This window comes from Apteryx rowi, unplaced genomic scaffold, assembly GCF_003343035.1.
Source record: "Apteryx rowi isolate R43461 unplaced genomic scaffold, aptRow1 scaffold_27, whole genome shotgun sequence".
In the NCBI taxonomy this organism is placed as follows: domain Eukaryota; kingdom Metazoa; phylum Chordata; class Aves; order Apterygiformes; family Apterygidae; genus Apteryx; species Apteryx rowi.
In genome coordinates, this window is record NW_020449085.1 from 2,317,392 (window position 1) to 2,332,375 (window position 14,984).

Below are 14,984 nucleotides of genomic sequence, written 5' to 3' on the forward strand. Positions count from 1 at the left end.
GCCGTTCCGGCCGCTGGAGCCCTACGGGGCTGCTCGCCCCGAGCCCTACCTGCCCGCGAGGAGCCCCGAGGTGCTGCAAGCGCTCCCCGACAGCCAAGCCGCCGGCCAGGCCCGGCTCAGCGTGGGCAGCGTCTACAGGCCCAGCCCCAACGGACGGGGTGAGTGCGTGCGGCGGTGGCGGCGGTGGGAGCGCGGGGCCCCCCGGGTGCTTCCCGCACCTCCGCCTGCTCCCTCTGTCCCCATGAGGGACGTACGTCACCTCGGGGGCCGCCAGCCCACCGCGGGGAGAGGACGCGCACCGCAGCGGCGCTGCTCCGCGGGGCGGCCGGGCACGGGGGGGCGCACGTGGCAAAGGTGCTCCTGAGGGACGGGGGCTGCTGGAGACCCTGCGCGCTTCGGGAACGGTGGTCCACACGGTGGGAAAGAGGGAGGGAAGAGAAGCTCTGCAAAGGTCCAAGGGCCGGCAGGGTCCAGGCTTGTGTTCCTGGGGTGGGTTTGTGCCGAGACCCGGGTCACCCTACGCTCGTGGGGTAGATGTGTGCCGTGTGCTGGGTCACACTGCATTTCTGGGGTGGGTTTGTGCTGCATCCTGGCTCATCCTGCGTTCACTGGGCGGACGTGTGCCGTGTGCCGGAGTCACAACGTGTTCCTGGGGTGGGTCTGTGCTGCGCCCAGGCTGTCCAGTGCTCCTGGGGCAGGCCTGTGCTGCATCCCCAGCCGTCACGCGTTCCTGGGGTGGATGCGTGCTCTGTGCTTGGATCGTGCTTTGTTTGCAGGGTGCATCTGCGCTGCGTGTGCACCGCCTTTGCGGGGTGCATCTGTGCTGTGTGCATGCCGCGTTTGTGGGGTGCATCTGTGCTGGGGGCGCACCGCCTTTGCGGGGTGCATCTGCACGGCATCACTCAGGCTGCATTTTCCTGGTGCCCCCCCCACCCCATGCTGGCCACACATGGAGCGAGGCGGTGGGTGCTGAGCTGTGGCCAGCTCTGCACTGCGATCTCCAGCCCTCAAGGGAGCAGTGCAGCAAAGCAAAGGTCACAGCAGGGACGCTGTAATTTCACGTCCTACTGACCTCGATAGTGATGAAATCCTGTGGCTTTTGGCTGAGGCTTGCAGAGAGTTTTTGCTCCGTGTTGAAATTTGAAGCAAGGGTTGTGGACGTGAGCAGGAGCAGCCTAGGGGATCTGTTTCTTGCCAGTCCCCTGGGAAGCCCCTCTCAGCTGGAGCCTCTGACCCCTCTGACACCTAAACCCATCCAACCCCACGGTTTCTGAGAAAAGCCTGTCCCAGATGGTTTGTGCTCGGTGAGAAGTGTTAGTCCCAGCCCTACTCGAGTGCTGCTCCGTTGCGTGCAAGGAAGTAAACAGAGTAAGAACAGCCAGTCTGGGTCAACCCAAGGTCTGTCTGGCCCCACCGAAGATGTGTGGGAAAGAGCTTACAAACAGAGTTTGTACAGGGAGACTTCCTCCAGACGTCCACCCTCCCCACGTCTAGCGGTAGCCCCTTGTGAGCAGCAGCTCAGTCCGGGGCTAACAGCTTCTGGCTGGCCCTGGGACGAGATTTAGGGCCTGTCCCATATATCTAAGGGGGAGGCGCCTCAGTGCTAAAGGGCCAGGTGCCCGGGCGGAAGGACAAGGTGGATCTCCAGGCCAGCTGTGGTGGTGGAAGTGATGGAGAAAACAGCAGTGACTCAGTGACCGCAAGGAGGGGAGCTAGGATTTTAGTTCCTAGCTAACGCAGGATTTTTTCACAAGCATGGCCCTGCTCTTGGCATGAATTGACCCTTCACTGGTGTCCTTAGGAAGATGTAGTCACATTGGCTGCATCAGCACAGGCATCCTGTGGATGTCCTGCGTCCCAGCTCATCCTACGTTTGTGGGATGGATGTGTGCTGCATGCTGGGGTTACAGCATATTTTATTGCAGCAGAAATCCCAGCTGGACCATATGAGGCGCTGTATGAGTAGGGAATAGAGATCAGCGAGTGTCCCAGGGAATCGGCTGTCCAAACAGGAGGCAGGCAAAGGAGAGGATGGAGGGAAACTGCTTTGGTCCTAGCAGCTTTCTGGGGTCATCCCACTGCATGCCCTCTCTGCCGCAGTCCTCTCTTGTCCAGGCTATCTGGTCACTATCTCCAGTCATGCTTTATCCAGGGAAAGCTGTCACCTTGCTGTGCGTTACAAGAGGAGACCTGTAACATGCAGAGCCACCCTTCAGGCAGGTTTTGTAATTGGCCAAATCACTTTTAAAGCAGAATCGAATGCTAATTACGCTCCTAATCTCTTCAAGCACTGAGTAATCCAGCTCGGTTCCAGCTCACGGTCTGCAAGGAATGTGCGGCATTCCAGGCCACTCGCTGTGCTGGCTTACAGGCACCTGGGGATTTTAATTAAGCAATCAGATCACTGGCTTTTACAAGTTGGTTTATAAGGGCTGCACGAGCATCGTCATTCTTCTGCCTCCTTCCACCCAAAATACTCGATGAAGACATCTTAGAAGACAATAGTTGAAAGCCTTTCGCAGTCCTGTTCTGGCACAAGTACGGGCCAATGGCAAGCACTGTTCAGCCTCTGGCTCTGTTCTGGTCCTCGCTGATAGCTGTGATAGTCTGCATTCAGGCTCTTCCTGGCTCATTCTGCCTGCTGGGTTACTGCCGTTTTGTGCCAACGATGACATGGTAGAGTGTCCGACAGCGCGGCGCCATGGCTGAGTAATGACCACGCACAGCGGTAATTAGTGTGATGTGATGCTTAGCTCTGCTGCATGAGGGAAAGTACAGACTGGGAAGTGGGGGTAACTATGCCAAACCGTGTGGGTGCTATTTTACTGGTCCTGAGACTGGTCGTAGCTTGGGTGGCCTCTTGGTGCAGGCTGGAGGGACTGCAGTGTGGGTTGTGAGTCTGGTCTTACACAAAAGCTTGGATCTACACTGAACCAAGAGTGCAGACAGACCCCAGAGTAGTTGCCATCCCTATGTTTCACCACACTTTCCATGGATAGTTCATAGCTACTCCCTCTACTCCAGGCACGGATAAGTTGGAGAGACTGTTATAAACCCAATGTGACTCTGTCCTCTTGGAGCATCAGACCCAAGTGGAAGTGGGAGAAGAGGGTCACAGATGGCTTGTTCAAGAGAAGGAAATGCAGCAGATCAGGCTGTGGCAAGGAAAGGGGGACAAATACCGGAAGACCTCAGGTCTCCCACCTGTGAGCACTTGAAGAGGACAAAATGTCCACAACGAAACTAGATCCCAAAGAAAATGGGGAAGCTTCCAGGGGCATTTTAATCCATGCAAAGGTCTGTTTTTCAAGCTGATTCCAGGTCCCATCCTGCTCTCAATATGAGACTTATCCAGGGGCCAAATCACAAACCTTCCATCTCATGCAAAGGAGCTCTTGGTTTGTGAAAGCCAAACCCATGCAGCATCTGGACCGTATTTTCAATCATGTCACAAGCGTGAGGGCTAATGTCCCCCTGCAAATACCCCACCTTGGTCCTCCCTAATGCCATATGGATACCCTGTGCCTGAGTTACAGCGTGGAAGGGAAGCACGTGGGTCATGGGGGTTGGTGTCCTTCCCTGTGGCTTCATGGCCTGTCTGTGGGAATGCAGGCTGGAGCCTTAGCAAGTCTATTGGATCCAATAGCTTCATCACTGAACCAGGCATCCTGTACGGGGCTGCTAAGTTTTGCTCTGAGTGTTAAGGTCTCCTCAGGACGTGAATGTCACGACAGGCTGACACGAATGTGTCAGTTCCTGCTGGGACTTGTGCTCCTGATGTATCTCCTGTTACAGTCTCTGCTGTTGACCAACTGTTTCCCACCACACTTGGCAGCAAAGTTGTTTCTGAGCTCCGACAGGGTCTTCTCCAGAAGGTGAATTATCTGAGCAGCTATCGTCTGCATGGCTGTAGCTGTTCCTTGGAGTTGCTGAGCCATATAATAGAAACACTACTCCTTCCTGAGTGTCATCCCTTGGCCTTTATGGGCCGTATGGGGACTGTGAGGTCCTCCAAATCTGGGACAGTGCCTGATTTTAGCTAGACCTTCAGGAGGAAAACATAGAGCAGGGCAGATGGTTCCTTGGGAGGGTGGACGCAATTGCAGGATTAACAGGGCCTCTGACAAAGCCACCCCGTGCAACTAACAGAACCTAGGGGATTCCGAGATCCCGCTAGATGCAACTGCTTTCCTTTGGACACTGGCACTGGGAGAGCGACCTGGGGTTGTCAGTTCTCTCCTTTGTAGCCAGCAAACTCCGACCAGCAGAATCGGAGGTTCCCACCTCTTACCTGGAGTCACTTTTTTCTGATCGAGGAGAAAGCGGGGCTCTGCCAAGAGGCTGTGACTATGGAAAATTCCAGTGTTCGAGGGCATATGAGGCCTCAAGCCTACGCGGGTGCGCAGACCCCTCCAAGCCCATGTCTCATGCAAGCAACGCTGAACAAAGGGCTAATTTTATGAGTTTGACCTCATCTCCTTTTGGCCTGGCTCCGAGGGCTTGGGAAGCAGAGGGAAGCAGTGTCTGTATATATTCTTGTCAACTTGCAATATCAAACACATGTGAACTTTCTAAAATAAAAACAACCCCCCTCCCTCCTCCTTGCTCTGTTTACTCTATCGTTTGTTTTTCCCTCTGTCTGCTCTAGCGTGTCTCTGAGTCAGCTTCACGGAGCCTGGGTCAGCCTCAGCCACTTTTCTTCTCCTCTGTTCAGCTTTCCTGCTTTTATTTCCAGCACTTGGTGTAGTCTCTCTGTTATACCTGAGGCTATATCTAAGAGCCTCCTCTTTGACTGATCTCCCTCTTCTTCTGTCTTTCTCTTGTGCCTCCCCTCCTTCATTTTTTTCCTCTTCTTCTCCTGACTGACTACAACAGCTTTTCACTGGAAAACACGGCAGTGGTTTACTTTTTGCCTTGCCCTCAAATGATATAGAAAAAAACCTGTGGGAAATATTCAGCTTCAGAAACCAGAGCAAGAAGGAGGTGTCTCTTTGGACAAAGCTGACTATTGCTAAATTGTGATTCAGCTCCTGCAAAGCAGAAGCTAGCCAAGACATCTGTCTGTCTATGTTTTAAAAAACATCCTCCTTTTATTTTGCCTCTTAGTTTTCAACCTTCTACTGTTCAGGTCTGCAGTGGGGTTTCCCCGCTCCCTGGAGAACTAGGCACTCATGCTTTGTTTTTGAACGGGCCTGGGTTTTGGAAATCACCTGCCTCCAGGAGCTGGAGATTTATGCTCAGGGTCGACCGGCAGCACTGCCCATGTCCTCAGGGATCTGCGTGGCTGGTGAAGTGACACCCGAGGATGCGCTAGCCTGAGGACGGGGCACCTGGGCCCATGCTTTGGCTGTAGCTGGGGGTCAGAAGCAATCGCTGTCCCCCTGGGAAGTCCTCTCTTTCGGGGGGCTTGGTGGGACACGGCTGGTGGTGAGACTGAGTTTGATGTCACTGCTTGTCCATCTGCCTCCCCAACCATCATCGCCAAGCACTGGGCGATGAAGCACCGGAGTGCTGATGCTGGGAAGACCTTTGTCCCTCCGGGAGCGGTCAGCCCCAGCTGGACCAGAACCGGCCCCGTCAAACCCTGGCTCGTATCTTCTCCCTCCCGTCCCGAAAGGGAAACTGCGTGGCATGGGCAGGCTGCCGGGAAAGCGCTTTTGGTTCTCCAGCTCTGGCTGCGGTACAGGGGCGGCGTGCGTGCACGGGCCGGGCTGCGCCGAGCCCTTGGCCGGAGCGGAGGCGCGGACGGGGCCGCCGTGGGGCAGTGCCTGCCGGCCCCGGGCTGGGACAGCAGCGTGGCCCCGCGGCGCTGCGGGAGGGCCGCGGGCAGCTCGGCGCGGGCGGCCACGGCGCCCCGCTCCTCCTGCCTCCACATGGCTCTGATTACATTTATTTTCCTTTCCTTTCCGTGGATGTACGCGGGTCACCTAGCAACTGCTCGGCCCAGCATATTTCTCGCCGGTTCCCACCGGGATTCGACTTGGCTGCGTGGGCGGAGGGGGCGGGCGCCCGGCACGGCGGGCCCCCGGGGGGCCGCAGCACTCGGGGTGAGGAGCAAGACTCGGATCCTGCGGTGTGGTGGGACATTTGTCCCCGGGGATGCTCGCCAGGCTGAGCAGTGACGTTGGCTGCTCTGGGAGTCCCGCGCTTCAGCCGCTCGCGTCCTGGCGGCCCCCGCGCCGCGTCCCATCCGGGGTCCCAAAGATGCCCCAGGCTCAGCCACCGCCCCCGAGGTGGCCGGGAGGAGAGGGGTGGCATCACCACCCCTGCCCTGGGGCCAGCTGATGGGACCCCGGCGTCCCGACTGGTGTAAAACTTGCAAAATGGGGATTTTGCGCGCACCCAGCTTTCGGCTGAGCTCCCCATCTCGTGGCAAGGGGACCGCGGGCTGGGAGCAGAGCCGAACGGTGCTGGAGGCTCCTCGCCTGCTCTGCTCCCCGATTAAAGGAAAAAATGGGAGCGCCTCACACCAGACGGAGCGAACCTCAGCATCGTGCCGCTCTTGCCTGCTCCGAGCCCTCTGCACCTGCACAAATAGCACACTAGTGAACATGACTTTTTTTTAATTATTATTTTCATGGTGCACAACATGGAAATCTTCTCTGGCTGATCTCTGGGCAGGCTGGAAGGGAAGGAGTGGAGGAGGAGAAACACAAGCCTTTTCTTGCCGTGGTCCCCCCATCTGGAGTTACTCGTGGGGGGCTGCTAGGCCCAGGCCTGGCAGAAGGGAGAGCCCCAGACTAAGCCCAAGTAGAGGAATACCCCAGCCCACCCCAACCCCGGCCAGGCGGCGATGCAACCCTACGATAACGCTGGGACTGACCCAGCTGGCCAGTCCAGGCTGAGCTGCACAATAGCCAGGTCGAGGGGAAAAAAAGCGCTGTTGGGAAAGGAGTCAGATTTCTATCGAGGACGTCCAAGAATTTACTATAAACAACAGCGAGGAGGAAACATTATTTTCTAAATGATGACAAATGTTCTTCTCCAAGCGTTCGCGTGAAATCATCTTGCAAACAGGCCGAGGCCCAGCGCTGGATGGGCTCCCTGCGAGGCGGCCGAGCCGCCCGGCGGGGGGCTCGCTCGCTGGCGCTCCTCCTTTTTTTTGCAAAGGGAAGATCTCCTTTAACTGAGCGGCCCTGACTTTCGCTGCTCCCCCCGCCGCGCTGCACCCAGGCCCCCCCTGGGCATTACATCACCAGCCATGACCAAGCATCGAGGCAGGAAACAAGCTCCAATCCAGTGACGTGATCCCTCAAGGGAAGCCAGGCCAAGAAACAAGAAGGCATTGTTCTTTTTGCTCGAGGAAAAAAAGCAAAAAAAAAAAAGGAAAAAAGGAGGAGGAAAAAAAGAAGCACGCCTAAAACACTCACGGTGCAAGGAGAGGTGCTGACCCAGCTCCCCTGAAGCTAACAGAAAGGCTCTTGCTGCATCTCATGCGCTCCCCTGCAAGGATGGTGGCATGGGACAGGGGCTGGACCGGCTGGGACAGGCGTCTGAGGGTTGCAGGAGAGGCTGGGACTTGAGTGAGGCTCTTCTTTGGCAGCCTGGGTCAGCATGGTCCTGATCCCAAGAAGCCCCCGATTCTCTGTGCTTCATCCTCTTGATGAGTAGCATCTAAAGAGACTTTATGAGGAAACAACTCGGTGGTCCCAGGAGGAGGCTTTGGAAATTGGAGGCAATGGAAGGTAAAAGGGTATTTCTGGGAGGAGGGACCATTTCACATGGCCATGGGGCCAGCCCAGGTCCGGGTTCAAGTCAGGCTCTTTCGCTGCCCGTGGGGGGCCTGACGAACGCAGGGCTGGGTCCAGCTGAGGTCTGTCATGGTTTGGGAAGCCAAGTGAGCCTCCGCCTGTCCCAGATCTCTCTCCAGCCTCTCCCAGCCATCAGTGACCTTGCATCACTGCTGCGTCGGCCAAGCTGCTTCGCTTCCCAGCAAGACTGCGTGCACAGAAACAGGGGATTGCTGGTGGGACAAGGCATGAGCATGCAGGGATGCTGTCATGAAACCACAGCTATCTAACAATCCCTCCTAAAAAAAATAATAATAATAAGGACAATGTCTCCTTGGCAGGGACTGTCTGGAGTTTTCATTGTCTAGTTCCAAAATGTAAGACTGAGGGCAATGTCAGAAACAAAAAAGGGAGGAAGAATAATAGCACTTGAGGCCAAAAGCCAGGTTCACCTCCTCTTCTGCAGGCCTTGTGGCTAGACCACCCATCCTTCGTAGGATGGGTTACTCTGGTGTGGGCTAGATGTGAGCATGGGGTGCACAAATCTGCGCTCGGCCTCCCTGTTCCTGGAGCCCAAGCATGAAATCCGGACTGTCACCTGGAGAAAAAGCGATGAGACCTGCTGGTTTCCAGGTCCCCGCCGCAAAGAAAAGCTTTCAAAACGTGACAGATGTTCCCTGCGCAGAGTGGATTCTGCCCGACTCTGCAGGCAGCCTGAAAATCAGCTCCTGGGCACCAGGACCCTGTGACTTGGCTCAACGCACGATGTGGTAGGTGTGAGCAAACCTACGTAAGGCAAAATTGCTGCAAGCTAAGGGCACATCCCCGGATCCATGTTTCAGCTAGGAGGGGAGTCAGCTCGCCAAGGACTGCTGCAGCCTCGTGCCTATTCAGTGACAGAGACCAAAAACCCCAAGCCCGTTCCCAACCCAGCCCTCTCCCAGCTCGCTGGGAACGCAGCTGAACCGGAGGCGGCTGGAGGGAAGCTAGCCTGAGAAGTAATGGACATACCAAAGCTATTTAACATAGGAGAAAGGATATTTTGAAGCCACATGAAACACCAAACTGTGGCCAAGGAATGCGCAGGGCGTGATGGAGGGGCGGCCGCTGCCCCCAGGCTGGGGCTGGCTCTGCTGCTCATGGCTCAGCTGTGGTGCCTGAGCGGGGCCGGGGTGGGACATGGTGTGGTTTGCCTCTCCAGCCACCTCGAGTGAGCAGAGCGCCTCGTTTCATCGGGAGCCTGCTTGGGAGCGCTTTGGGGTGAAGGGGCCATGCTGGGTATGGGGAGAGGGCGAGCTTGCTGCCTACTATGCGACTGGGCGTTTGTGGCTTAAAACAGGACTCAGTGGCGCTTATTGAGGCTCTCACACAAGCAGCTTTCATCACTGCTACGTATGGGAAAGGCAAAAGAGAACCGGAACGTGGGATACCCCCTTTCCCCCTATCGTGTCACCCCTCCATCCCTGGCTGCCGCTCAGGTGGGAGCCGATGGTGCGGCGAGTGCGGAAGGGGGGAACCCAATACTCCCTCGGCCGTCTGATGGGTAACACGGCCGGCGAAGTCTCTCATTTAATCAGTTCCAGGAGGACGGGTTGAGCAATACGGCTTTCGAGAATGCAAGAGTACGATTTGCCAACAAAAGCCGTGGGGTTGGGGCGGCGGAGAGAGGATTTTCCGTCTTCAGCTGAAATTAAAAAAACATGGCCATCACCAAAGCAAGCCTTCCCAACGAGGTCAAGGCCAGCTGCCTCCGAGTCTGGGAACGCTGTGTCAGGCGCGCACGTGCGAGGAGCCCCCGGGTGAAGTGAGGGTAAATCGCTGTGTCCTCCGGAGCCTTTTCTCAGGACTGTGTCTTCCCTCCTTACAGGCCTCCCTGACTTGGTGCCAGATCCGAACTACGTCCAGGCCTCCACCTACGTCCAGAGAGCTCACCTCTACTCCCTGCGCTGCGCCGCGGAGGAGAAGTGCCTGGCCAGGTAGGAGCGCGGGGGGACCGGGGGGCCGGCGCGGGGCGAGCGGCCGGCGTGGGCTGCCTGCAGCGGGTTGAGGGTCTGGTTGGAGCATGGGATGGCTTGGTGGCAGCTTCTGCCAGGAGGCTTCGCCTGCTGGCCCACCAGATGTAATCTCGTTTAAGGAGGTTGGTGTTATGGTGCCCGAAAGCAGTGTGCGCCCCTCTGCTCAGAATCGAAGTTCGTCGAGGAGCCCGCTCGGGGCTTGGCAGCCCTGCGGCCCCGCCGCACAGCCAGGACAGACGGCAAATTTAACACCACATAAACCGAACAACTCAGTGAAGCATCTGCTAATTCCTCCGGCTTGTCGCTCGCCGTGTAATCCCTCTCCCCCGAGGGGTGTAAAAAGAGGGAAAATGCTTGCCCTCCACCTTTCCTGCTTGGAGCAAGAGGAGACCTCGAGGCTCGCAGGGAGCTGGTGCCAGTGTGAGCTAACGGGGCATGGCCAGGTGCTAGGAAAAAGTGAAAAGGGCTAGTGTGAGAAGAGAAGAGAAGAGAAGAGAAGAGAAGAGAAGAGAAGAGAAGAGAAGAGAAGAGAAGAGAAGAGAAGAGAAGAGGAGAGGAGAGGAGAGGAGAGAAGAGAGGAGAAGAGAGGAGAAGAGAGGAGAAGAGAGGAGAAGAGAGGAGAAGAGAGGAGAAGAGAAGAGAAGAGAAGAGAAGAGAGGAGAAGAGAGGAGAAGAGAAGAGAAGAGAAGAGAAGAGAAGAGAAGAGAAGAGAAAAGAGAAAAAAATTGTTTGGCAGGTGCAGGCTGGGGGGTGGGGAGCACTTTTCTCCTGTTATTATTATTTTTTCATAATCTGTTTTTCCACTAAGGAAAATCTTCCTACAGATTTATTTGCTGGGGATTTTTTTCTCTCTTAAACCTGCCTGTCTGAGGTCCACTGCCAGCCACCGCTGAGCTGCAGAGGAGCCAGCTGCTCCAGCCAGCTTTGGGAGAGCCGTCCAGCGTCTCTGCAGCCTGGGTTGGCAAAAGGGCTGCGCCCAGCAGGCGCTTTAGGAAAATTTGGCGTCCCAGCTATCTCCTTCTAGGAGAGCAGCACTCGGGGAAATCCAGCCTCCTTTAGGGATACCGAGCTCTTGGGACCCTCCACTCTCATGGCCAAACCTGCTGCCTTCCGGGCACCCTGCGCGCTGAAATGGGGGTGCCACCAAGTGGAGATGCCAACTGTGCCTCTGTCGCTGTTGGGATGGGGATGTCTGGAGAGGGGGAGCCGGGCAGGGTGGCCGAGGATGCTAGCCCTGGGCCGTGCAGCCTTCCCCGGCTCCAAGGGCCGTGACCGTCTCCCTTTTCCTTCCCCTGCTTCCAGCACCGCTTACACTGCCGAGGCCACCGACTACGACGTGCGGGTGCTGCTGAGGTTCCCGCAGCGGGTGAAGAACCAGGGCACGGCGGACTTTCTGCCCAGCCGTCCCCGGCACAGCTGGGAATGGCACAGCTGTCACCAGTGAGTGGGTGCCGCGGGAGGCCGGGGCGGTGCGCCAGGGGTTTCGTCGGATGCTCGGCTGGATTGGGGCCCGGAGCCACCGAGCCCCTGCGTTTCATTCATGGGCAGGCTTGCCTAAATGTCCCCATCCCTCCTCCTTCTGCTCATTTCCTCACTCCCTCTCTCCTGCCCTTTTAATGGCATTTCGTTAAAAATGAAATGCCCCCTTCTCCATTTTTGTTCCTTTCTTCTTCTCTCTGCTGGTCCAGGATTTTTGATCCCCTTGCTTTGCCTGTCTTCTTCCCCTCTTTGCTCCAGTAACCACCAAGCTCCTACACTTATGTCCTGTGGGTTACCTTAGACATGGGGCCATGAGGGGTCAGGGGGTTTGGAGGTGCTCCCAGCCCCAACATCTTCCCAAAAACATGGCTGGGGGGGGGGGGGCAAGTGCGATGCTTGGGTCCTGCAACAGGCACAGTCACTCCAACGCCAACTGTCCCCCAGGCACTACCACAGCATGGACGAGTTCAGCCACTACGACCTTCTGGATGCCACCACAGGGAGAAAGGTGGCCGAGGGCCACAAGGCCAGCTTCTGCCTGGAGGACACGACCTGCGACTTTGGGAACCTGAAGCGTTACGCCTGCACTTCACACACCCAGGTGGGCTGGGGTGAGCGGGGCCCGGGGGAGGCTGGGAGGAGATGGAGATACCCGGCGAGAGGCTACAGAAGAACCGTCTTGCTATTTAAGCCATGATTAAGACATCACCTCCACCTGGTGGAGATGCTCGAAGGGCTCCTTGGGGCTCCTCAGCCTCCAAAGCAGCACTCCAAAGCCATGCTGTCTCTCTTCTTCTCCCAGGGCTTGAGTCCGGGTTGCTACGACACCTACAACGCTGACATCGACTGCCAGTGGATCGACATAACAGACGTGCAGCCGGGAAATTACGTCCTGAAGGTGAGCGCTGTGGCTCACCAGGCTGCGGTGGGGGAGAGGGGAGGCACAGGGAGATTTCCAAGGAGAGCCATTATCGATTTGGGGTTGGTCGGGGTTCCTCTCAACCAGCTGGTTTGCAACCATCCACCTTTTTTTGTATATATTCACACTCATGCTTGAGTCACCAGCCTAAAAAATGGGTGGAAATATGGGTTAAAGAACTCCCCTTCACTCTCTGGGGATACCAGATCCTCTCTAGAGGTTTAAACATTAAGTGATCTCTGTGTCTCACCTTCTCAGCCAGGAATTACCCTCCCTCAGCTGAGCTGCTGTAACGCACCCAGCGTAGTTCCCCTTGCTGCCATCTGCTTCGACACGCGCTTGAGCATGTGGGTGCTTAGCTCAAACTTAGTGTTTTGCAAAGCTTTTTAATCAAAGGAGCAACTAATCTTTTTGTTCTTCAGACAAAGCACTCACTCATTTAATCTTCCAGAGGGAAAATCCACCTCCCATCTCACAACAACTGGTTTTCCTTCTAGCAAAACCGGACGTAGAAAAAGGCTCACCAGTGACAGCCCCCCCGTTGCCCCCTTCCCCCAGCTCTCTTTGCTCCCTTGCCTGCATGGGGGAAGTGTGTGTCTATTTTTAAAATAAGAATAAGTGAATGCTGTTGTTTGGCGGGGTGTGGGCCCCAGGCTGGGATATGCTGGTGTTAGCCCGTGGCGCGTGGCCGTGATGGCTAGCATTTATCTCAGGGAGCCCTTCTCTCCCTGTTCCCCAGAGGGGGATTTCTTCCTTGGTTATTAATTTTTGGGGGGTGCCATTTCTCACCTTTCTCCCTTAGGTCCAAGTGAACCCCAAATACATCGTCCTGGAGTCTGACTTCACCAACAACGTGGTGAGGTGCAATATTCACTACACTGGCCGCTACGTCGCCACGACAAACTGCAAAATTTCCCAGTAAGGAAATGCCCGAGCGAGTCAGTCTGTCTGTCTGTCTGTCTGTCTGCTCAGGTGCCCACCTCTCTCTTAGTCCACATCTCTCTCATCCATCATTTATCCTCAGCGTCAGAGGACAGGAGAAAACCAGAGATGGGACACGGGGTGGAGCAGGGAGAGGTTTGTCTGTGAACTGGTGTCAGGGACAGATGAAGAAAAGCAGGTTGGAAGTCCGCAAGGAAAGGGAAATCTCTTATGGAGGCTAGACCTAAAGGGTCTTGGAGTAGCTCTGGGGATTTGAGTCAGGGTTTCTCAGTGCTAGAACCCCTGAAATTTGCCCCAGCAAAGCCCACACGAAGTGGCGGAGGGAAGATTTATCCCTGAGCAGCGCCGGGGAGGCGCTGGGAGCACCCGGGGCTTTCGCAGCCCCTATCGAGTCAAGATGCTGCCTGGCCTGGGCTCCCGTGAGCCGGGGGCAGATGCCTGGGGGACAAAAATAATGCCAAGGTAAAGACAGGGCTCTTTGCACAGCAATATGCTCGTAGCTTCAGCTACCGGTGCATCAGGGGCTTCACGCGCTGGAAGTTGCCTCCAAGGAGATGTCTAGTGAGCCGTTTACCTAGGTTGCCCCAGCTGGCTGGGAGGCTTCTGCAGCCGTGAGTCCCGCTCCTGAAATAGGTGCTGCATCTGCCCAAGCCCTGTTATCTCCTCTCTGCCTGCAGGCTGCTGGGGCAGCGGGTGGCCGTACGGCTCCGGGGATCACAGTGGCCATATGGCCCCCAGGGCATCAGCAGAGCGAGGTCTGGGCCATCTGGGTTGCGGTGATGCTGCCAATCCCCGTCGGGGCAGGACAGCTGCACACACCGGTCCCACACCTGAGCCCCGGGTGGCCTCATCAGCAGTGGGGGAAACAGAGGATCCCTGCCAAAATTCAGGAATCAGATGGGCAGACAGAGCCTGCTGGCCTTGGGGTCGGAGAACAGGTTGGGGCACTGCTGCTAGGCAGGACAGTGTGGGTCTAGCTAAGCTATAGGAGGTCCGGACTTGCGGGGAGGTGGCCAAACTCTATAGGGCTGCCGTCCCTAAAGAAATTTTAACCCCTGACTTCCAGTAGCTGGTGTGAGTGGCTCCACTTGCTGGAGGATCATTTCAACGGGTGCAACTCCCCACGGATGCTGGCTGCCCGATACAGGCATTCCCTATATGCCACAACAAAACCATCATGCTGTTCTCGCGGCACCCCCTTTGCAGCATAAAACTGTTCTCGACCCAAGCAGTTTAGTTGTTTTTCTCCTCCCCCCCTTGTCTAGGCTTTCTGTGCAAACCTCAAAACAAAATTTTGGGTTGGATTTGGCAAATGGCTGGGGAAGGGGGTTGGTTTTTTGTTCTGTTTCCTAGTTTTGGGTGTTTATGCTTAATTTCCTCCGGTTTCTTGTTCTTGTGGAGAAACAGAACAAAGCTGTTTTCAATGCAACTTTTCAACGGAAAACCTCTGCCATGAGAATAGCTTGCAGCTCTTAACTAACACAAAAATCATCCTGAGAATGCCTCTGTGCTGCACTACTCAAATGCTTGGCTTTCTTCTTCTTGCAGATCTTGATCTGAGCAGGGCTGGAGGGAAGCCATCTGCCCCAGCCTCCCAAGCTCTGCTCCGCTCTCGAGAAAGCATGTGAGATGGCCTCCTCTGCGACACAAGGGGCCGCGGGGCCCATCAGCTGGTCCTCCAGCCTGCAGCTCCTCGAGACCAAAACCAGAAACCACCAAAAAGTCATTGCTTAATGTTGAAACGAGTGAAATGAGAGTGACTATTTTAAATATTTTTATACTTTACTTTTCTTTAATCTTCATTGTTTTTGTTGTTTTCCGTTTCCTCATGGAAGCTGATGATAAATCTTAGCTGGAATAAAGGAAGGGTTGTTATTTGGCAAGCCAGGCCAGTGCTGT

At 56.0% G+C, this 14,984-nt stretch overlaps 1 protein-coding gene across 1 annotated transcript in view; it reads left to right on the plus strand.

Annotated features, from left to right (window-relative positions):
- The window catches only part of LOXL1 (lysyl oxidase like 1), a 16,694-nt gene extending 1,938 nt beyond the window's left edge, over positions 1-14,756 (plus strand). The window contains exons 2-8 of the mRNA XM_026068365.1: positions 20-158; positions 9,598-9,706; positions 11,048-11,185; positions 11,669-11,825; positions 12,027-12,122; positions 12,946-13,061; positions 14,634-14,756. Of these exons, the coding sequence (XP_025924150.1) occupies positions 20-158; positions 9,598-9,706; positions 11,048-11,185; positions 11,669-11,825; positions 12,027-12,122; positions 12,946-13,061; positions 14,634-14,640 (762 nt within the window). The 3' untranslated portion in view covers positions 14,641-14,756. The remainder of the gene's footprint in view (positions 1-19; positions 159-9,597; positions 9,707-11,047; positions 11,186-11,668; positions 11,826-12,026; positions 12,123-12,945; positions 13,062-14,633) is intronic.
- The last annotated feature ends 228 nt before the right edge of the window (positions 14,757-14,984 follow it).